General features: G+C 34.3%; 1 protein-coding gene across 2 annotated transcripts in view; it reads left to right on the plus strand.

Moving 5' to 3' along the window:
* Window positions 1–23,758, plus strand: part of LOC149424498 (kin of IRRE-like protein 1) — a 267,924-nt gene that overhangs the window by 223,641 nt on the left and 20,525 nt on the right. For both annotated transcript variants that reach the window (XM_089651621.1, XM_089651622.1), the window contains exon 14: window positions 165–316. In XM_089651621.1, coding sequence (XP_089507747.1) covers window positions 165–316 — 152 coding nt within the window. The remainder of the gene's footprint in view (window positions 1–164; window positions 317–23,758) is intronic.

A 23,758-nucleotide genomic window follows, 5' to 3' on the forward strand; every position in this document is an offset into this window, starting at 1 on the left:
TGTAGGGTTAAATCATTATACGCAATAATAATGATTTACCTACCTCTGCAAGTTAGGGCCATGGAATCATAATGATTTATTTCAATGTCTTTGTAGGTACCAATTAGATATGATAATATTATTGTATTTTCTTTATTAATATTTATAATGTTTTTTTTCATCAGGTTTAATATAACCAGTTCGGAGGCTGTTTTTTCCGTTACCCTGGAACCCGATATTACCTTCAGATTGGAAGTGTTCGCTTTCAACGCCAAGGGGCGCAGCACCCCCCTCACCTTGGCAGGAATCAGGGCGGGGGATGCGGAAAAGCGGACTGGTGAGTTTATAATGTTTTCATTTAATTAAAAATTCTCAATTTCATGACAAAATCAGTGTTGTCTCACACATTCCGTGTGTGTCACACAAACTCTTTAAATAAAAATGCCGGGTCAACAAAACACTTTGGCCTTGATTTGTGATTGATAACAATAAGCTTTGTGTATCTAGCATGGTCGATCGATAAAGATTTTGTTGATTATGTCGGTAATTTTTTATAGTTCCCATAGATGCAGATCGCTAATGAGCAAACAACAGTTCACAACAATTAAGTGTTCTTAATTCATTCGACGTGAACTGTTGTTCGCACGTTAGAGATCTGCAGTAGTGCTCGCGAACGATCACAAGTTACGAACACTATTGATTAAACTTTTATCGATTGACCTGATAGATAGATAGATACCCTGATAGCTTATTTAGCAGGCGGAAGGAAATATTGTGGGCATCGATCTTGAGGTTGCAGTAGTATTTATTATGTTCTCAATCTTTATATTATCGACATATATAGATAACTTATTAAACTACTACCTTTTGCCATCTATTAGTAGCCTCTCAAACCACTCTCAAGGATATCACAATCAGCAAACGTAAGATATAAGCCAGGAAATTAACGGAAGACTCAAACTGACCCCGGATTCCAAAGGCACTTCAAATCGAGAATCCTGTCGAGTAGGATCAAATTCAATTCCTGTTAAACACTCTCAGACCAGTACTAAGCTTTGATTCAGAGTGCTGTATCCTTGAAATATTATTATTATTACACTATTGTGGAAGATATTGAGACGATATCGGATATTTTTCAGTGTTCTTGATAGAATCTTTCAACTCATACAATATATTGGTGTCAAGCGAAAAAGATAAAATCAACTGCTTTACAACTGTACAGCAGTCGGTAACAAGACCTATAAAATGTATAAGACTTATAAAATAATATATATATATTATATATGATATATATACTGTACAATTTTAAGACTCATAAAATACGAAAGCTCTTCTGCGTAGGGCAAGTGGCAGGGGTCGAAAAAGGCGATCGCTGTAGAGGCTTCTTTATAATAAGTCTGCAGGACAACGGAGTGTTGGTAGACCTGAACATAAGAACTCAACTCTAGTAGTATATAACTACCCGGCTTTGCGGAGCATAAAAACTCTTTTTTTGTTAGAAAAATGTTTTTAATTTAATGACTATCGGGCTGAAACTAATCGAGTTGAACTAAGTCGCTAGAGTTCGCTGTTTAATCAAATTCAGAAAATAATTGAGTTGAACTTGAAATAGTAGACAAAAGCTGTGTAAGTGGCCAGAGTTCACTGTTTAATCAATTTCAGAAAATTATTGAGTTGAACTTGAAATAGTAGACAAAACGCTGTGTAAGTTGCCAGAGCTTGCTGTTTAATCAGCTTCGGATAATAATTTTCTGTTTTATGGTCAAGATGCTTGAAAAACTACCATTCATCTTTAAATGACCGAGTGGTAGACATTAAAACGTAGTAAAAACCAACAAAGTTCGGACACGGCTATCTTTTGCCTAAAAAAGCGTAAAACCTCGGTCGATTGCCAAGCGACCTAAAACGTTTAACGATCAAACTCTTTTATTATTATGGCATAAGTGGAAAGAAAATAAAACAAAGTCCATGCAAGTGTATTATATTTCGTAGTAATAACCATTATGTCAGGACATAATCGTGAAAATTCTTGATAACTTTAGTCGGCGGCATGTCTTCAACTTTTATGTCATGGACTAACTCAATCTGACGTTCTAGTGAAAAATGCCTAGGGCGAAATTCCATTTGGCGATTAAATTCTTGTACAGTTTTTGTAGTGAGCTTAAATTTTGTAAGAATCAGTATCGTTTTCTTTGAGCTTTTATGTCGCGGCGTGTATCTCGAACACACAGTCATTTTGATTTAAAAATATAAATTTCGCCGTAGAATTGCGATAATTTTTTTAATTAATGTTTTGTTATAATGAAAATATATTAAATACGGGTGATAATATTGAAAATCAAATCCATTAAGGCTCTTCATTCACATTAATATGCAACTGGTTTAAAACTGAACGTGAAGTCAACCAATAAAAATGATTTCCACAGCAACTATAAATATAGCAACGACCTCATTTAGATCAAAACCGAATTTATGTGAAAACTTCTCTCTTGCCCTTTTGAATTGCCATGATTGAGAATTTAGCTAACTCGAGAAACTCTAGACACGTAAAAGCTAATCAAAGTTCACAACGCCAGAGTTCAATGTAACAGATTTTCTGCTTGTTCATCTGAACGGTTGCAAGCAAGATGCTTTGGTCCGCATGTTTTAATCAAAGTGCTTACTTGAGTATTTCATTTTTATTTTCCAGTGTTATAGTATATTCTATCACATTTTTTATGAACAATAAACATTAAATTAGTAAGTAAATGTAAATGGTGTTCTTCTTTGTTTGGTTTTTGCTAGTTGTTAAAAATTCAAACACGCATTTGTTTTGAATTCATAGTGGTGGAGTTGATTTATAAATCAACACAAAAGCATCGTATTGCGAAGGCTATGCCTTTTTTAATTTATGACTTACAGGAATAATGATAATTATTATGGATGGGCACGAGTCTATGAGATTTACATTTACTTTGTTCTATGGTGATTTATTTTCCACGCCTCGTTTTTCATCGTGTTTGAAATGGAGATGGTCATAATCGAGATACCCATTTCGAAGTAATCGATTAAAATTCATCCAAACGAAAAAAACGTTTCAAAACTTTCTTAATGTTAAAAATTTCTTCGAATGTAAATAATCTGTAAAGTTGTTGGTGTCATCGTTTTATAAAGAGAACAAAATACATCGGAATAAATAACTACTGATAAAAATATTACCATTTAAAAACATATTTATATATTGATTTGCAACATCATTGGATTACTTTGAAATAGCTGCTTAATAGATTGGTAATGTTTGAGTAACTACATACCTACATACCCAGTTCTAAAGATACAAAAAACTCAATAGATACCTCTGAGAAAAACTCTGATTGATTGATCGTCTAGACTTCTAAGGAATAGTTTTTTTCTCCAATGGTTGTTACTAATCACCTGGTAATGTTGCATAGGCCATCGATAAAGGTTTTATCAATATGTTCGGTAACTTGTCATCGTTCGCAAGCACCACTGCAGATCGCTAACGCACAAAAAACAGTTCACGTCAATTAAATTAAGATCACTTAGCTATTATGAACTCTTTTTTGTCCATTAACTATCTGCAGTCATGCGTGGGAATGATAACAAGTTACCGACATAATCGACAAAACCTTTATCGATCGACCGTGCTAGATTCACTAATACGGAATATGATTTTTTTTACTCAACTAAACGTGCCGAATGTATTTAAAATTAGTTTCTTTTGACTATAACCTACTTTGAAATTTTATTCTAAATTCTAATATTCTCATATTCTAATTTCTTTCTAAACTGAGCATAGCCAACTCCTATTTTAGCTCGACCGTTTTGCATTGCATCTGTCTGTAAATTTGTTCGTAAGTTCCGTTTCCTTTTTAAAATGTTGAACATTTTAATGGTTCAGTAAAGATTTATTTTTATAATTTTAATTGAAACAACGACGTTTCTTTGGAAAAATTGTATAAATATTATATTCGTAATAAAAAAAATGTTTCATAAAATATGAAGTTTATAATTAAGTACCTACTTACAAATCTTTTTGAGCAAATTTTGATATCGATTTTTATTAAATAAGAGGAATAAAATATAATTTAATTATAAACCTACTTTTTGGATGTGAAGCCTACTGTTAACAGAGCTACTAGTTTAGACATTTGAAGTAGAATAACGGAGAAGTGTGTGGCCTCAGTACAAAGATTTCCGTTGTGGCCTCACTTCCAGTCACAATGATCGTTTATGAGAAAGAGGGAAAGGTTACAACGGAGCTATCACCGGTTACGCCATAAAAACATCAGTTAATTTTGTTTTAAAGATGCATTCTGACAAAAACATAACGATTTTTTAAGTTATTTAGTTATGAGGTTTACTTTGCTGAATATACAGGGTGTATCGGCACGTACCCGACAAACTTTAACCAGCTATTCCTTGGCACATTTGGAGTAAAAAATGTTATGGGCACTTTGCTGTCCGGTAACATTTTTTTTTAATAAAAAAATTATCATTCATATTTTCACCACATGTCACCACTGTGTTATCCTTTGTCACAGTTTAAAAACCCATCTGGCAATATTTTATTCGAGTTTCGTTGAATAATATACGTACGTACCTACATTGGCGCGCTTTTACAATCACAACGAAATGGCATGACACCATTAGTCTCATTTTTAACTATTATTATTTAGTGTGTATGAAAGAGCGAAGACGCTTTTTGATACACTTGCTAATAACAGCTGTTGAACACGAGAAACAATGCCAATGACAGTGACGGAGTGTGGATTTTTCTTATAATTTTTTTGTTTTTAATTGAAAAAAATGCTACCGGACATCAAAGTGCCCATAACATTTTTTACTCCAAATGTACTAAGGAATAGCTGGTTAAAGTTTGTCGGGTACGTGCCGATACACCCTGTATAAATATAAGGAAATGTGTTGAAGTTTGGGAGATTTCCTTTACTTCAGATGAATAATTAGCATTGCTACAATTTTATTTAACAAAACCGAAATCCTTTCTTGACCGTAAGTATTTAAGGATGTGACATTATTCAGGGTGTCCCAAAACGCAACGTTTTGCTTTGGAAAGCTGACGGACTTGAATATAATTACAACACATTATTAAAAAAAAATCGTTTTTGAGATATTGGCAGTTTTATGAATTTTGTGAACATCGACAGCTAAGGTCAGTTTTTCGAGTACCACAGATACAACATTTCGTAATCGAAGGTTAAAATTTAAATAACACATCCCTGAATAGCCCTGCTATTGATCTCACTTGAAAATAAAACTCTCAGTTCCTACGTATTTGGAAAATAAAACATTTTTGTACGATTCAAGAGTTATTTTTTTCATAACTTATCTCGGCTCCTCATACTGTAAAACAAATGTACCACGCTAACCTGGTAAGTTACATTGTTAAAAATTTTATGTAGTTTTATTTTTTACATGGTATAAAATAAATTGCTTAAACAAAAACTATTGCTATTTCACTGCCAAAAGAACTCATTATGAAATTTTAATATTTAGGGATTTGAGTGAAAACACTTAAAGTGACAGATATTTATTTGAAACTGATCAAAAGTAATACATATTATGATATTCTGGTCCGTCATGAGTTGACCTATCAGCTTTCCCAAGGAAAACGTTGATTTTGGGATACCCTGCATAGGTATGTCAATTAATAAAGATATAATAAATTCTTTAGTGTTCAAAGGAACTATGAGTGAAAGGGTCTTACGTGAATTATGTTGTCAATCCACATAACACCCTTTGACTCAAAGGACTTATGAGTCAAATGGTGTTATGTGAATTGACAACATTGGTATTCTTTCAAAACCGTGTATCGAGATCACACTTCCATGGAGTATATGTTCAGTGGATTACTTGCTCCTTTGCAATAAATTTTTAACAAAATACTATTTAACGCGCCATTTTCAGAATTTACTAGATATAATTTCCTTTAATCTATTTTCCCTCTGGTCTAGTTAACAATTTGTTATGTTTGCACAAAGCTAGCAAGAGCTTACTGTATAGTTATGTATGTCAATCACGCGTGGCCGGAAATCAAACATGCACCCAGAGCGTGTAAACACACTAATATATACGCATCTCGGCGTGTCTACAATCGGGTGAACACCAATACATACAAGTACATCCGCGATGTCTCTCCATGGCACGAGTCACGCGAGCTAGCAACCAATCGGATATCGTAGAATACCCCTCCCACTTGCGCCCGAAGCAGGTCAAGTACTCGCGGCCAGCTACCCACGCTTCAGTTCCCTGGGAGACGCGTAGAACGCACATGCTGTGTTAGTTCCGAGTTACTTTTTGCCGCCCAAATAAGTGACGCCGTAAATATGGATCGGCGGAGTTGTTTCATCTCGCGGGCCGCTGCTCGAGTACAAATTCTCAGCTTCAAAGGGACCCCCAGAACCACAGCCCACTTGTTATAGAGCTGTGTCCTGTCTCCATCTGCCGATGGCCACCAGCCCCATACGTTATATAATTGGGTCATGTCTCCATCTGCCTGAGGTCCACCAGCACGCAACATTATATAATTGGGTCATGTCTCCTCCGTCCGGGCCACCTGCTGTCCACGGCCCAGACACCGCTGCTCACCAAAGCCGGGTCGTGAAGAACCCCTTGGCGAACCGACCCGTGCTCCAGCTCTTCCTCGCCGCATCCGCCCTTGCAGCGAGCCGCCTACCTCTGTTGATGTCGGCCGCCCTATCTACCGTCCACGCCAGGCTGAGACCAGTGAACTTGTAGACCCCTGCCTCAGTCCTGGGCGTCTGCCGCCCTAGCCTGTTGTGTGGAGCCCCTGCCCTCCAACCAGTGCCCCCGCCCTGCTCCATCGTCTCTGCGCCTCCAGCCGCCGCCCTGGCGCCCCCTTTGTCGTCTAGCGTGGTGTGCCTTCGGGGCCGCCCTTCTGCATCCATCCATGGCACCTGCCCTGGCACCTGCCGACCGTCTCACCGCATCCGCCGTAATCCACGTGAGCTAGTATTATACCTTGTCCATCAGAGCCTAGATTCAGTAGATCGCCAATATTAAGGATAGGCCTTAAAGAGCTTTGTACCTTTCGTAGACCTGTTGATAACCTGTTTTACCTGTACAATAAACACTCATATCAAGAGACTTGTTTCATTTGGGAAATTGACTATATATTAATCCACACCCTGAAGATTGGAGTACAAGCTCAGCTTGTGTACTCACCTATAGTATATTACTTGGCTTGAATGCTAAGGTAACAACTTATAACTATAAGTTACGTTATCAAGCCCTAATGTAACAAATTAATATTTCTTTATGTTTCTAGTAGACCCAGCATTAATATTTTATTGAATTTTAGTGTAGAACGGTTCTGATTTTTTAATCCGGCTTTTTAAGAACTTTCAAGAAAACCTTCTAGTGATAATAAAAAAACATGACACTTTTATTTTGATTTGATGTTGATGCCTTTATGTGGGTACTTCAAAAAGCCGCAACAGATTTCAAGTAGACAGTTAATCTAGTAAAATTATTGGCACTACTTAACAGAAAAAATCTCAAGAACAAATAATTTATACTGTATTATGCCTGTTGTTTCTGGGTATATTTGTACCAATTGAATGCGGCTTTATGGAGGCAATACCGCTGAACAAAATAAGCGCTCCTCACAAAGAGTTCACAGAGAGACAACAGCAATCGGTACCGAGAAGCAAATTATCATCTTTATCGCAGAACTACGTTCCTGATGTTCTTGCAAATTATTTAGTTTCGCTAATTTCCAGAGACCGAGTATACTCAAGTGTGAATATAATTGAATTTGAATCTTACATCTTAATGTTTGCTTTAAATGGCTTCGGGGAATTTCAGATCGAAATTTAAAAAGCTTCATAGTAGAACAACACAGTTTTGGTATTGGGATAAATATTCATAACATTCCTGTATTATTGAAAATACGTGGTACTACGTCTGAGAAAACAAATCCTGTATAATTTTGCGTAGTTTGTAGTTACTTACCTTAATTTCTAGGTGTATTCAAATACCTCATTTGAATTATATGAGCTACGTGCGTGAAAGAGGTGATGTACAAGTATGCATTATCTAGAGAAATCTTGAAGTTTACACGAAAATATATAAATTACGTCTTCCAGGAGTAATCTGAAAATAAGTATCTAGTTAACTTCCAAATATCAAGTTAATAGTTGTGATAACTTACGTGATGCTTATTCGACTGATGATATTATAATAATGTTGTTCGAGTTGGTTAATTATTAAAATTCTAAGAATTCAAAGCTATCAAAGGAAACCTTGTGAATGTTATGATGTTGAATTGACTTGTCATTTATGGTCTAGTCATTTGGTTTTGAATCTGGATCGCACGAGTTCAATTCCCGCACAATAAATTGTTGTTTCTCTGAATGATACCGAGAGCTTTTGCTACTTTGGTAAAGCAAAAGTATTTGTGATTGCTCTTCAGTCATTGCCATATTACTGTGAGCCGTGTCACCCATCTATATCATCTAACATTTCATAGAAAAATACCAAAAAAAACTGTTGCTTCGAAGAAAAGAAGTCCGAAATAAATTCAATCGTTGCGAACTCACATTTTTTTTTTTACTTTTCACACAATGCCTGCGCAACGCATTGCACCCTTCCCAACTAGCAAGTAAATAAGTAAGCAATAAAAAGAGCTAAATAAAATGCATGAAATCAATTGTGAATTGTGTCATATATTCGGGCCTTCCCATCAATGTATTATTTATTAGCTTATTTTCTTATGAGCGGCTTAGTGCGTTGTGCGGGCATCACCTAGACGGAACCAATTATCAATGCATGGTGATTGACTATGTGAATACAGTAAAAGTGCGCAAATTGGAGTGAAGTTAATGGGATTGCAAAGAAGATGGAAATGATGTTGCAATTTAAAAAGTTGCAATGATCTTGAATATAGTTAAAATTTCACTATTGTCCATACCGAAAAACCATGCAAAAATTCATGACGTCAGAGCTCACCATTCAGAATGCTATTAAATCAGATCATAACCTTATATATAAAATTCTGTTTCAAATAACTCAAATGATGCGAACGCAGTCCAGTCGACATTAGAGTACCAACTAGATATAAGGAACTTTCTCAATGCCACCGTTCACAAACAAATTATCAAGCAGACTGGCCAATTTCTAGCATAGATAAGCAAACAAACATAACATGATATCGATATATTTAACTCAACTAATACGATGATTCAAACATTTATAAACAATTTTTTCGTGACAAAATATAATATCTGATAATTTTAGAGCATTTTTATTTCATTTTATCATGCTGTATACCGTAGTAATTGTAAGTAACATTAATTTTTTACTACCCATTGTGTAAAAAATTATTACATTTTCTTGTACGCAATATAAAAGCCCCATAGACGTGTTAAAGAAATAAACAAATAAATTATTATTTGATTTTATAAAGATTTTCTAAGCTGTCATCAGCGTCCCGGTAATTCCACAGATTCAGCCCAACACAGAGAGTTAGTGCAATAAAATTTCAGGAAGCAGGCATTACGCTCGGTTCACACGAGCGGTGATACCCATTCTTGCTGGCTCTGATTAGGTAATCTTATCGCGCAACGTCGTATAATGTCGTACAATGTAAATGCCGCGATTACACCCCGACCGGGAGATGGCTATCGGGGAAATCGAATTCCACCGCTCGAAGTGCGCCGCGCTTTGTCGCGGCGGCCTTTAGCCGAGCGCCGGCATTCTTTCAGTGTGAATGTGCTTTAGTTTCGCTGAATGTAAAGTAACTTTATTTTTAAGCGTTTTCATTTGTATACCAGTATGCTTAAGTTTTATTTTATTGTGTTCTGTTAGTTGTGTTGTGGACTAGTTAGATGTGGTTAGGTTGGTATATTCACCAATTTAGGCATTTGTAATAACTCAATATAATAATCACGTAGATTCCAAAGTAGATGATACTTAAGTAACTATAATCGATGAACTGATGCACAGACTACTCACAGCAATTCCAAAAGCTAGAGGCCGAACGGTTCAAAACGGTTGCTGAAACTGACGGAGCCAACATCTGGCTGTGGACGGCGCACAGTGAGATGAACCATCGGCTCGCCGGAGACGATACCGAGAACCCGATTCACCCCAAGAATCAGTTCCCCACGGCAGAGAACTGCCCCAAGTGTCGTGATCATTTTTATATTTTCACTTTTTTTTTCATTTTTTCATTATCACTTTAACAAAACATATTTTATCTGCCTGCTAGTTTCGAAACAATACCTACGAATCTTCACCATAACAATATTTTAAATAACAATATATGTATTTTGAATTAGTTTCAGTATTTTGTAAAAAATTTTTTTTTAACAAAACTGTCGTATTAAGAACGGTGGTACAAGAAATCTAAATCTATCTATTCATGTACGTAAGAGTATAAGTGAAAACTAGTTATCCTCGCAGGAAACAATGTTTTTCAGATTTGTCATTATCGATTTAAAATACATAAAAAATAATTCCAGGTAGGACTGACAAAATTACAAACTGAACATTTATCATTTTGATTAAAAAATTTGGCCTAGGCTGTACCTATTATCCAATCTCACTGACTCAATGAACGGAAAACACTGTAGTAATATTCACACAAACAAATTAACCATTCCATTATAATTACATCAAAATATGGAAACATGGCTCCCCGTGTCGTTAAAAACCAAAATAATCTGATGACGCCGCAAATTACGACAGCCATATTCACTATACGTTCGTTTCCCGTCTCGTTTCTGTCCCGTCCCCGTTACGGTTAACGGTTAACCATTCGGTTGCCGCCCGTCAACATTGCAAAAGCCGGCAGAACATTGTGGACGTTTCCGATATTTTCCGGTTGCCGTTAGTACAGCAAAAAGCCGATTCAGATTTTTTGAGGGAAATGGATACTTATTTTTGTTTGACATGAAAACCAGACCAATATCCTTTCAGATATATTAGGCTTTCAGAAACTTATTTCATGGAATTTCAACCAGCTCTTAATGTTTCGTTTTCTAGCAAAAAATAAATAGAAATAATAATATTTGGCCAATTTATATAGCACCGTTTTCGTGAAAAATCACCTCATGGGCACTGCTCTTACATCTATATAGAGCAATGTTTTAACTTCGTAAATATTTATAAGACTCGGGGAATAGTATACCTCGCGTACCAAAAAGTACGTTTTCAACTTTTTTTTATTTAACAAAATGAAACGAATGATTTCTCTGAAATCATAAGGTTTTAAGTAGGTACTTAAATACCTACCTAGTTAATTACCATAATATTTAACGTCACTTTTTTTACTTAAAAGAAGGAATTACATAATTTTTTAAAAGAAACATGAAAATTCTTTTTTCAAACTTTCTTTAAACCGGTAGGTACCATAGTATTGGAAAAATTCAAATAACATATCAAAATCAAACAGTCCAAATAAATACGACAATTCCTTATTATAAAAAAAATACTGACCATTAAGACGGCCATCTCGGATAGAAAACGAAACGTACCAACAAATTTTAAGGCAGACAAAATGCAAAGCAATTGAGTTAAAATAAGACTTTGCTACGCTCAGTTAACAATAATGTTAGCCTAATATTTTAAAACAAAATAGATTAAATAGCAAAGATGACCATATTAAATCGACAGTAGCCTTATAATGGTGATTTTATTGCTTTCTTTGAGTCTTGAGCGAATCCCCGCTGACGCGTTCCTCAACATCGAGCTAAGGGTTGGTACGTGCCTGGGTCAGCATCCCTCTTGCGCTACTCTGGGCGGTAATCGGTGTAGCATTTGGTAGGCATAATGGTAACATACTTTCAGCCTATAAACGTCTTCATTTCTAAAGCTCCACAACGACCGTGCGTGTAATAGACGATTACCTATATGAACGTACATATGCAAAAAATATTTATTTCTGTACGTACTGCATCTTGGGAAATGTCTTATACGAGAAAGATATTGGTAATAGTTATGTTTGTAATCATGATCGCTCTCGTTAAGTTATCTATCGATTTATACGAGGACTTTTTTTGTACGAATTATTCGTTCGTGCTTCTCGTCGTACAGCTTCTACACTAGTTTTCTCCAGATTTGTCTAGCGTGATGATCTGATCGTCTTCTCTTTAGAAATTCTGAAGAATATTACTTATTATATAACCCTTCTAGTTAAAAAAAAATAAAAGAAGCAAAAGTTCTACCTCAAAGGCTTCTCGAACAGCAGAGCTTCTAACTCGGAGGTTTCCAAAGTGGTCTATATGGACCCCCAGGGGTCGATATCGGCTTGCTGGGGTTCTATGTCAGCGAGAAAAAATTTGGGGAACCACGAGATTCAAATGGGGGTACATACGAGCGGACCCCCATTTACCTCAACTCAATATTTAGGAGTTCCGTAAATGACACAATACACCTAACACAAATAACACAGTTTACGTAATACTAATAATTGACTGAAAAATTATTTATTGATATTTGTATGTTTATATATCGTAAAGTTGTTTATTAAGGTATGTAAATAGAGTCTACGTTCCCTTTCTCGACAGAATTAATATATTAAATCAAAATATTGCACATTGGAAGCCGCGAATTTTCCTCGTTCCCCAATTTGTTTTTGAAAAACGTCCCACGTAATAATTACGGTCAACATTTAGATGTACTTCAGACAGACTTCAAAACAAAATTTGAGTACATTTTGACTGTGTAAATGGAATGTTGAAGAATCGGATATTATATGACAAGAAGAACTGATCGGAATAAGCGCTAACTAAGAAATTAAGGGGCAGTTCTGTAGGGTCAGCTACAGAAATAAATTTCCGTCGCTTATCCTGCTCCATTTTCATTTGGTATAATACCTCACAAGGGCGCCCCTGTCTGCACAATGCAAAAACAGAGGAACTATATCGCCACCCGGTTGTAGTGCAGGCAAGGGAAGGGAATCTTTGTACGAAAAAAATAAATGATTATTACATGGGACGTTAATAGTTTTATGAAAATTCAATATTCGGCAGGCAGGGGTTCTACGGGTCAAAAAAGTTTGGGAACCTCTGTTCTAACTGGATCCCACTGTTTGGTTCTTGGTAATTCAGAAATAAGAATTCTACGAAAAAATATTTCCTAAAAGAATATAAATCGCATTGTGTCAATAATTATAATAATAGAATACTTGGAAAATAAACAGTCATGCCTATTATATTTCTCCAAAAGATTCATATTTCACTTTCATATTTCCATTTAGATATTTTCGATGGCCTTCTAATAAATTCCGTTAAAATAGTTTAGTTCTATGATGTCCGTAAACAAAAACAGTACCTCACATTGTAATACAATTATAATATTTGTTAAAATAAACTTAAGAATCTGAATTTTAGTTCGCTGAACAGAAAGTAATCTAAAGAACACTATATTACTATAATTACGGTAATAACCAATAAAAAGGATTGGTAAGGGTTAGTTCGATAAGCATTACTTTAAAAAAGTCACAAGTGTTTTAAATAAAACTCGTAGAAACGTATTCAATTACCATAATATTCTCATTTCGGTTCACTTAGGTAGTAACAGATCAATCAGACTATTTCAAACTTCACTGTACAAAGGCTTTGAAATCTCTACGATAGTTATATATAATAACCAGTGCAGAAACATTGTACTCGTAATATCATTATGACGTTTATCTCAATAAACATAATATTCTCATTTTCAGTTCACTAGAGTAGCAACTAAGGGCCTCCTAAATACATACGAACTTAAAACTACTGTATAATGGCTTTGAAAGCTCAATATAAATCCAGTTAGGCCAGTTATAGCTCCATGAGACTTTGAAAATAGTAACCAGTGCTTTAAATAAATATTGCTATGCAATAATGATGATGCTTGATCCAATAAACATAATATTCTCATGTTCGGTTCAGTAAGGCAGAAGCTGATCAATAAGACTACCTAAATAATTACCATCTTAACCCGTAGAAGTAATCATCTGGTTTACGCTCAAAGATTCAATTACAATAAATCAGTTCAATAAACCCTAAATATCCCCTCTCCGGGTCTAGAATGTTCCCAACCTAATTTCCTAAACCGTTCTCCAATACGAAAAGAGATCAAGTCTAACGACTCCTTCCCGCGGGTAGATTGATACTGATTAGTTCTGGGGTCGTGTCGATATTCCCTACCGCAGCCAACCAACCCCTTTCCAACGACTTGTATCGGGCCTCCGAACTAACTCGACATCGACATTACTGCCTGAGACAAAATAACCTCGATAAAACTACTGCGACAAAATAGCTGAGACTCAATATCACAAGAAATATTTTTTCTGATAAAGTGCTTTAGTTGTAAAATTAAACTTTATTATGTCAAATGGTGACGGCAAACCGACAACGTTCGTACAAAGCTGGAGTTTTTTAAAACATGTCATGTCGCATACCAGATTTAGCGGGATCATTCATGGGTCGGTAAGGAATCAACATAAACCGCGCGCAGTGAGAAAGCGTGATACTGAGAGCGTTCCGTTCTGTATATTTATTTTACTTAGGTTCCCCGTGTACATTAGTCAGTGCGGCACAGGGGCGGTTTTGCGTATTGCACACGGTTTACGTCGATTCCTTACCAACCAGTGATGGAGAGGGTTGCAGATTGCAGAGGGATGCAGTTTTTTTGGCACATCAAGCAGGGCTGAATCATGATTAACTGTAACTGGAGCTGCTGTGTTACAATAGTCGTTCTGACTGAAGAGATCTCTCAATCTAAAGTCCCTAATACAAATTTAAGAAATTTCAAATCTGTGTATCGAGGTAGTTAACTGAATGTTGTAAATGATATAAAAAATAAGTCAATTATTTTGAAACCAATTAGTGTACTACCTACCAGAGTGGTTCAATAAAAAATAAAAATACAGGTAATATTTTTTATTCATTTAGAACAAGTGGATCTGGAAATTTTTCATGGCCGAAAAATAATTTTCTAATTTTCTCTTATTTAATAAATGAAAACCATAATTTCCTCTGAAATCATGAGGTTTGTGAGTAAGTTTACTAAATTCCTACCTGCTTAACATTTGATTATAAGTGACATTTTCCATTAGTTCAAATAATATTTTTTACAATTTTTCCAAATAAACTTCACCATCAAATTACAAATCTTTTTTAATCTTTCTTCAAACAGGAAGTTACCATAATATCGAAAAAATGCGAATAAGAAAGTACACAAAAACGATTTTAGAAAAATAAATCCTTTACTGAACCATTAAAACGGCCATCATCTTGAACCAAAAATGGAACGTACAAACATATTTACAGACAAACAAAATGCAAAACAGTCGAGTCAAAACCGGACTTCTCTACGTTCGGTTAGCAATCATTTTGCTGGAAAAAACTTTCATTCCGACGATAGCTCAATTTAAAATGGTGATATTGCAAATTTAGTTAAGTCTGTTTTGTCTTATAATGTGTTGTCGCATGGATAATTTGTCGCAAAGCTGCTGATCCGTAAAGTTTATTTGTCCGAGGTCGTTTTGTCGCCTCCCCCGTTTGACGCAAGTTTCCCAGTGTAGTGTCTCGCAGTATGCAAATCGAGTTAACGAAAGAGAGGTGATCCACTTGATCGCCTCCTGATCCCCGCTACCCGACGGCCCGTAGAGGTCCTTCGGATTAATTAGCTGAAGTTCAGTTAATCCGCGTTGAATTGTTACATTAATTCCATTAGTGCCACAGTTCTACATCTGTTTTTATCCAATTCGATTCCCTTTGAATTGTAATTGGAGATAATTTGAGAATTAACTTTTTTCTGCCCCTCTTTATAGAAAATTCGACCCATTGCTTCTAAGAGCCTGTCCAAGTTAGAGTGTTCTCCCAGATGTATTGAAGGAAATAATAATGCGTTTCCATCTTGACTTGCAACAAAAAACCATATTTTTTCCTTTAAAAAAATTCAGTTAAGACGGTGATACGGAAGACCATAATCTTAAGTATGCTCAAACATTTTAAATATGTAATTTTAATTAAATTCCAAGCTTCCATCATAATATTTTTCAATAGACTAACACAAAACGAATGTAAATTTTGCTGTTGGGATTTTTACTAGTATAGAAGTGATCATTATGGTATTCTGTATCCCAAAGAAAAGAATGGGTATCCAACTGGTTCAGTTCCTTCCGTTTTTATCCGTGATATTAAATTTTTATTCGTCAAAAATGAAGTTAAAAGAGATGGTATTTTCCATTTGATAAGAATTTAATAATTCACCATATAAAACGGGTTATATTAAGTACTATCCAATTCTACAAAGAATGGTAAAAAATCTTTAAGAAATACTGATAAAGAATTTTGTGAAAGACATTTTCTTATTAAAAATATTTTCGCAAATTATGGAAAAAAATGTTTTCTCATTGCGTTCATTAAAATATTTTAAGTGCCAATTTAAAACATTATTACCAGCGAGATTCAGTTTTTGTTAATTTATGTAACTGAAGTCATTGAATGATTATCATCTTTATTGTACTCGTGTACTTTCTACTCGTGATACCATAGTTAAATTTTTTTTTTAAATAACAAAAAAAAAATTATTAAAATTTTATATTGTGGGTAGATACCTACTTTGAATTTTTCACACAATAAGTTCTGAAATTGACACTAAATTTAAAAGCAAATACGAGTTCAAGAATTTACTGACCAGAGTTACATACATTCAGTCAAAATTCTATTTTTGATGATTTTCTAAATATTTAATTGTTTCCCTTTGTGATTGGAGTTATAAAATATCATGATTTTGTAAGATCGTTTGAAAAAGTGCCGAGGAGACTATAAAAATCACTTCTTTCTCTGGAATTTAAGTTTCGCTGACGCGTCTCTCTGTTAAGGTACTAAAAATTATTAACTTTGCCTGTAGTGAATCAATGTCAACTCTTAGCTAATTTTATATAATGATTAAAATGAAAAAAATAATAATTGTAATTTAAAAATACTAACAAATATTTTTTTAACGCTGTTCACATAGATTGAACGAGGCGTTGTAAAACAAATGAAAAGTCGTATTTACAGACGTCGCTGGACGTACAAAAGTTTAAATTTGTGGGATAAACTGTCGTGAATGATATTCCTAAAAGACAAATAAAATTTAAATAATTTAAAACAGACAATATTATATAATGCGATTGAAGATAGGTGTATAAGTGGAATAACAAAATGTTTAATTTGATATTTATGTACTTTTCGCTTTTTCGCTAAAAATTAATCCTAGTAAAAATTGTTTTCTTAGCTTCCAATATAATACCAAACACCATATAATATTAAGAACTTCTTTTAATGGCGGCCAATTGAATTTATTTAGGAGTTGGTGGCTTTGTTTTGCGCTTTCTAATTTGTACTTTGATTATTAATATTGAAGAAAAAGTATTTTTAAACGATCTAAAAAGTAGATACTCGTATATATTAACATTTAAGGCTAGTTGTTTCACAGAAAGTCAAGTAGCTATTCAGCAAGATTTTATTCTTTAAAATTTGAAAGGTCCCCGTTAAACGCCGATTTTAGGTGCGTTTCAGTTTTTTATCAATTTATAATAAGATGACAACATGATAAATGTCCTGTTTTGCTGATCACAATTTGTTCAAAAGCTGAAACAGACCTAAGACGGGTTGTTTCACAGAATTTGAACAATTCATCAAATTTCAAAATTGATCTTCAAGTTCTGTGAAGGTTCTATTCACTTGTTTCACTAAACTGAAATAATGACAGAACTTGAATAGAACTGTCACAGAACTTGAAACACAACTTTGAAATTTGATGAATTGTTCAAATTCTGTGAAACAACCCGTCCTAAGTCTATTTCAGCTTTTGAACAAATTGTGATCAGCCTTCCATAGAGGTGGCATTAACTTTTTAACTATAAAACAAAATGACACTGAATGGCCATTTGATGACAAAGTTACGTTTGATTTTTGTGAAACAACTGCGCCTAAACTTTAAAGAAAAAAATAGAATAGAAAAAATATGGTTTCACGAAAACAAAATTTACTTTAATACAGTTTATAATAAATGACGACGTACATCCTGAAAATGCAGTATTTCAAATTAAAACCACTTAATAGTGTGATAGGTTATATTTTATAGTAATTCCTTTAAATAAATATAAATGAAGTGAACTTAACGACGTGGAGTGCGAACATTTAAATATGCTTAAACTTCTTTAAACACTCGTTCAGCATCGTTGATTGACACTAGTTTTATTAACAGACATTAAGAAGTGATTAAGGCCCGTTTAAAGTGTCCGTCACGACACATTAGCCCGCCCGCGCTCGCACAAAGAGGTCCGCCGATAGAAGCATAATGGTTAAGCGCCCGGGCTATACACGGATATACTGACTATGTTGGCGGTGGTGGGGTGTTCACTGTTCACTATACTATACTATATAGTGCAGGACCCATTGAAGAGGGAAGAACGTAGCACACGAGTTTATACCGACTACATACATGGTGTTTCACATCGACAAAACTAATTTCAGCAATGTTAGAAAGACGTATTTGAGTATATTCACCAAAGCTTTTACGCGTTTTTATCATGTTCAATTCCGTTATTTTGTCGTATTTTTTCAAGTTTTCACCAATGCCAGAAAAGGATTTTTTTCAAGTGCATTAATTTTGGAACTAACTACCATAATATTTAGTTCTCATTGATCAAAAAGATTGAAAGAAGGTTGGCGAAGGAAATTCCATTTATAGAGGACTAAACGCAGTTGGCGCAATCAAAAAATTGTCCAAAGAAGCGAAAATAGCAGTCCACAACTGAGTGCTGGTACCTACTGGGATGTATGGTAATGAGGCATGTAATCGGTAAAGATAAGCTGAAAGTAAACTGAATGCTATAGAAATAAAATCCCTGAAGCGTATGTGTGGTAAAACATTCATTAACATAAAGAATGTGAGAGAATATAAAAGAATATAAAATAATATATTATTAAAGAATATTTAAGAACATAAAATAATGTAAATGACTATATAGTAATATAAGGAAGTATGGAAGAATACAGTAGAATATAAAAATAGTAAGAAAGTATAGAACATAAATAACGTGAAAATAGTATGAAAGTAGAACATAAATAATGTAAATGACTGTATAGTAATATAAGGAAGTATGGAAGAATACAGTGGAATATAAAATAGTATGAAAGTAGAACATAAATAATGTAAATGACTATATAGTAATATAAGGAAGTATGGAAGAATACAGTGGAATATAAAATAGTATGAAAGTAGAACATAAATAATGTAAATGACTATATAGTAATATAAGGAAGTATGGAAGAATACAGTGGAATATAAAATAGTATGAAAGTAGAACATAAATAATGTAAATGACTATATAGTTATATAAGGAAGTATGGAAGAATACAGTGGAATATAAAATAGTATGAAAGTAGAACATAAATAATGTAAATGACTATATAGTAATATAAGGAAGTATGGAAGAATACAGTGGAATATAAAAATAGTATGAAAGTATAGAACATAAATAACGTTTGTTATAAAAGCATAATATTTTTTAGTTGTTGTAAGTAAAGTGATTACATTTTTAGATACATTATACAATAGTATAGTAGATGGATCGAGTCGGGCCACGTCAAGAGTCAAAATAATAGAAGAGTATGTAAGTGTTGTTTGGCGGTCCGTCCCCTCTGCCTACCCCTGCGAGAAAATGGCGTGATGATTAGTTAGTTAGTTAGTTTATTACCTCGCGGAGGGCAGTAATGTAGATTAATTTAGTGGATATCTTTAATTTATCATTTATGAAAATTCTAAATATTGTTGTTGGGGCAGTTCAGTTACGTACAAAAAATAATTTTAAAAACTGCATACCAGTAATATTATTAATTATTTATTAAAAAAAAAATATGTTTAAGCCCCTAAAACGCCTTAAAAATATGTATATGGTCACGTCATGAAACTAACGGATTCTTTACCAAAAATTTGTGATTTTTAACATGATTGTCTTCAATGTTTGTCCAAATTTATACAATAGCTGTGAATTTAAAAAATATAAATTATTATTTATTCATTTACGCCCGTACATAAAATAAGTGTAAATTATATATAGTGCATATAAATTAACATTATAACGATAAAATAAATAATAATATAAGCTTTACAAAATTAATCTCATACACCTAAAATTAATTTCTAAAACAGCATTTGTTTGACTGAATGTGGAAACGGAACATGGTTAAAACACTGCCTTTTGATCTAAATAATTAATTTAAAAAATGTACAGGTTGTGCAGCAGCTTTTAACTGACTAAATAAATTTGAATGTTAAAACTACAGGGTTTTGCAATAGGAGGTGTTATTTTGATATTCAATCGTAAAAGATCAATGGTTTCGTTGCTTGTGTGGCACGTTGCGCCGTCTTGTTGAAAATAAACGTTGTCCAGATCAATACCATCCAATTCCGGGCCATAAAAAATCATTAATCATCTCTCGATAGCGCAATCCATTCACCGTAACTGTTGCTCCAGCCTCATTTTCGAAAAAGTAAGGTCCAATGACTCCGCCGAATCATAAACCGTACCAAAAAGTCACACGTTGAGGATAAAGAGGCTTTTCAACAATAACTCTTGGGTTTTCCGAGCCCCAGATGCGGCAATTTTGCTTGTTGACAAAGCCACCGAGGTGGAAATGGGCCCCATCACTCAAGATGATTTGCATTTGATTCACTCAAGTGAATTTTAATAATATCAATGCGTTATTGAAGCGTGTATCGTTCCATTTGTATTTATGGCGTAGTTTTTACTTGTCAAATGTCAAAAAATGACAGCTTCAAAAGTAACATCTACCGAAATAGCGGGCTATTAAAAATAACACCTCTTATTGGAAAACCCTGTTTATACCTTTCCAATATTCCATATAAATATGAAAAAACCCAAAAAAACGCTATGTACATACTTTGGCAAAAATGCCCACTGTGGTTTTTAATTGGTTCTTGATTTAGTGACCTTTACGTGCAGCATTTAATGAAGAGGGAAGAACCCAGACTCTGAGTTGGTTTTGACGACATACATTGTGTTTCTTACTTCCCTGTATACTTGCATACCCTAATATAGTGTAGACTTTGACTATAAAGACATCAAAACTTTATTCAGCCCCATTTTTCGAATGATTAAGGTTTTTCCTGCTGAGTTTAAATCTACGCTGCCAAATATACAGTTGTACCAAAACTGGTTGGTACGTTTTTTTTAAATAAAGTGATGTACCCAGACTAACAACGTTTCCTGGCTCCTTACGTATGTCACTTCTGGAAACAATGATTCTTAACCACCCCTCTTACCTGTTTTCTTCCCAGAACTTCCTTTCCCTAATTTTATGTAAAAAAAACCCTTCACACCGCGTTCCTAAAGATGAGATAGTTCGTGAAGGAAATTGTTTTCTTCAGGGTCTCCTATGCGGAGCTAATTATATTTTTGAATGAAGTGTTTTTATAACTCGAAAAAAATTGTTGGAATTGCCCTTTGAGGTTTCTGGGTGATATGGTGATTTAGCAAACACCCCGTAGAGGGAAGACTCCCGCTCGTGTGAAAAGGAGAGTGTATGGGTTTTCTGTGCGCGTTACGCCAGCAGATCGCGCCGCACTAAGCTGTAGAGTTAAAACTTCGGACTTCCCCGCGGCCCAAGTGCGGATTAGAACTTACAATCACTTGCGGCGTCTAAACGAGCGGTCTGCGGCGTCCCGGCGCCCTAATCCACCCCTCAGCCCCGATCCCCCGTGTTCACCCCTGCTGCCCCAACCCAGGCGACGTCCTACACACAAATATTCTCGTTACGTGTATTGAACCCCGATCGAACCATAAATATCTCGTTAAATCTGTTAAAATTTGGGTAAACTCAGCTGCGACAAAATCTTTCGCCCTCTCTTCATATCGTGTAGATATATGAATATTTATTCACGTTGCGGTTCATAATTTCCATAGGGCCGAAGGCGATAACGTTTTATGTTTGGGTTCTACGTTTATATCTTTTGCTTCATTATTATTTACTAAACTGACTGTACCTATTTGTTTTCATCGTGTCATTTTTACCCTTACCGTGTCTCTTACCGTGTGTGGTTTATTCGAAATAACTTATTAATTTTAAACTTCCATGCTAGACTTGTCAACTACCCTTTGTGCATCATAAGGAGAAGATTGATTTATATATTGAGCCTAGTTTCATGAGTTTCGTAACTTTCATTATAAGACCTTTATTTTCAGGGTGACCGGATAAATAATCACAATGAAAATTCATCATATCTTTAAAAAGTTATATAAAGTCATGGAAAGTGATGAAACAAAAACTTTATTACCTGGGTTTAGAAGGTTAGGTTAGGTTAAAAAAAATTCATCGTTTCTAATGACTTTATTTAATTTTTTAAAAGTGTGTTGAATTGTCGTTGTGTTGAATTATCATGGAACCATTTTCAGATGCTTATTTTTGGAGTGAAATAATTCACCTTGCATGTCATTACACATACAAAATGATTTTATAAAAACTAAACTGGAATATTGTTTGTTTAGACATGGTTTGAATATTTTTAATGGAAAAACCCAAGGTTATAATTATATGTACCAGAATCTATATCAAAGTGTTCGATCTTTTACCTCTTCAGAAAAGGATTATATTATAGATTTCCTACTTTCCAAATTTCTGTATTTCAATCGTAAAATATCCCCGTATATGTCTTAACTCCCACCGCCGCATAAAATTACATTCCAACTTAACGGGTACTAGGTACCTGAATAAGTAAATACTACTTATTGATTTCCAAAAAGGCGCTTTTCAGGGCAAGAGTGAAACCGCACACCAATTATATTATAAATACTAAAAGCATTGGTAAAATTCCTACAAATATCACTAAAAGTATTAATGTCAATACTGTCAAGACTCTCGACAGAAACTCTCTTGAAAAATATTTTCCGGCAATAAATGTTAACTTCGAGAGATACGTGGAAACGCTAAAATAAAAACACATCGCGAAAAGGTAGGAAGTCAAGCCCTACACGAAGTTTTCAAAACTATTTGTAAGGGAGGTTTTTTTATGAAAAGACGTTCTCTGATTTTTTCGATGACCTATTTCATCAAAACCTTAATTAAGCTACTCCTGTTATTGTCGAATTGAGGGCTTTAAGAAATATAATACTGGTTGTAAAGTTGGACAAGTCTAGTAATAAATACATTAAAACAATATCGAGAATCCTTATTCTTTTGTGTTCTTTTTGTATTGCTATAGTTTAAGGGTTTTATGTACCACTCAAATGGTTCTCACTCAATTATTACTATAAAATGCATAAAAAGTCGTTAATAAAATTGACAGTTGGCTATTAACAAACATCCTAATAATGAATGTAAAAAACATAATTTTAAGCTCAACCCGTAAAAAAATTTCACCTCACACTCCATTGAAAAAGAAAAGACCGAGAAATATGGGCTGTCCATTGACATATATTTCGTCAATTAGCCCTTTAAATACCATAGTACTTCCTCAAGATCATAAAGAATAAAATTGCATAACTTGATTTTGTGAAACAAGTGGCTACGTGAAGGATATTCCTCAAAACGTAAATATAATGACAGAAATCGGTTCGGCTGTTTTGCTTGGACTGGCATCCATTAATATGTGTTTTTTTTATCATATTTATATTCCTGTATGTTACACTGCAAATTAGTGCATTTAAAAAAATTAGCAATTGTTTCTGCATTTTTTCTTTGCTATTGAAAAATAACCCGATGATGCCAAAAAAAATAAATAAATTAGTTAG

The sequence above is a fragment of the Hesperophylax consimilis genome, chromosome 4 (genome assembly GCF_061612785.1).
Source record: "Hesperophylax consimilis isolate HC1 chromosome 4, BYU_Hcon_1.0, whole genome shotgun sequence".
Classification (NCBI taxonomy): Eukaryota; Metazoa; Arthropoda; class Insecta; order Trichoptera; family Limnephilidae; genus Hesperophylax; species Hesperophylax consimilis.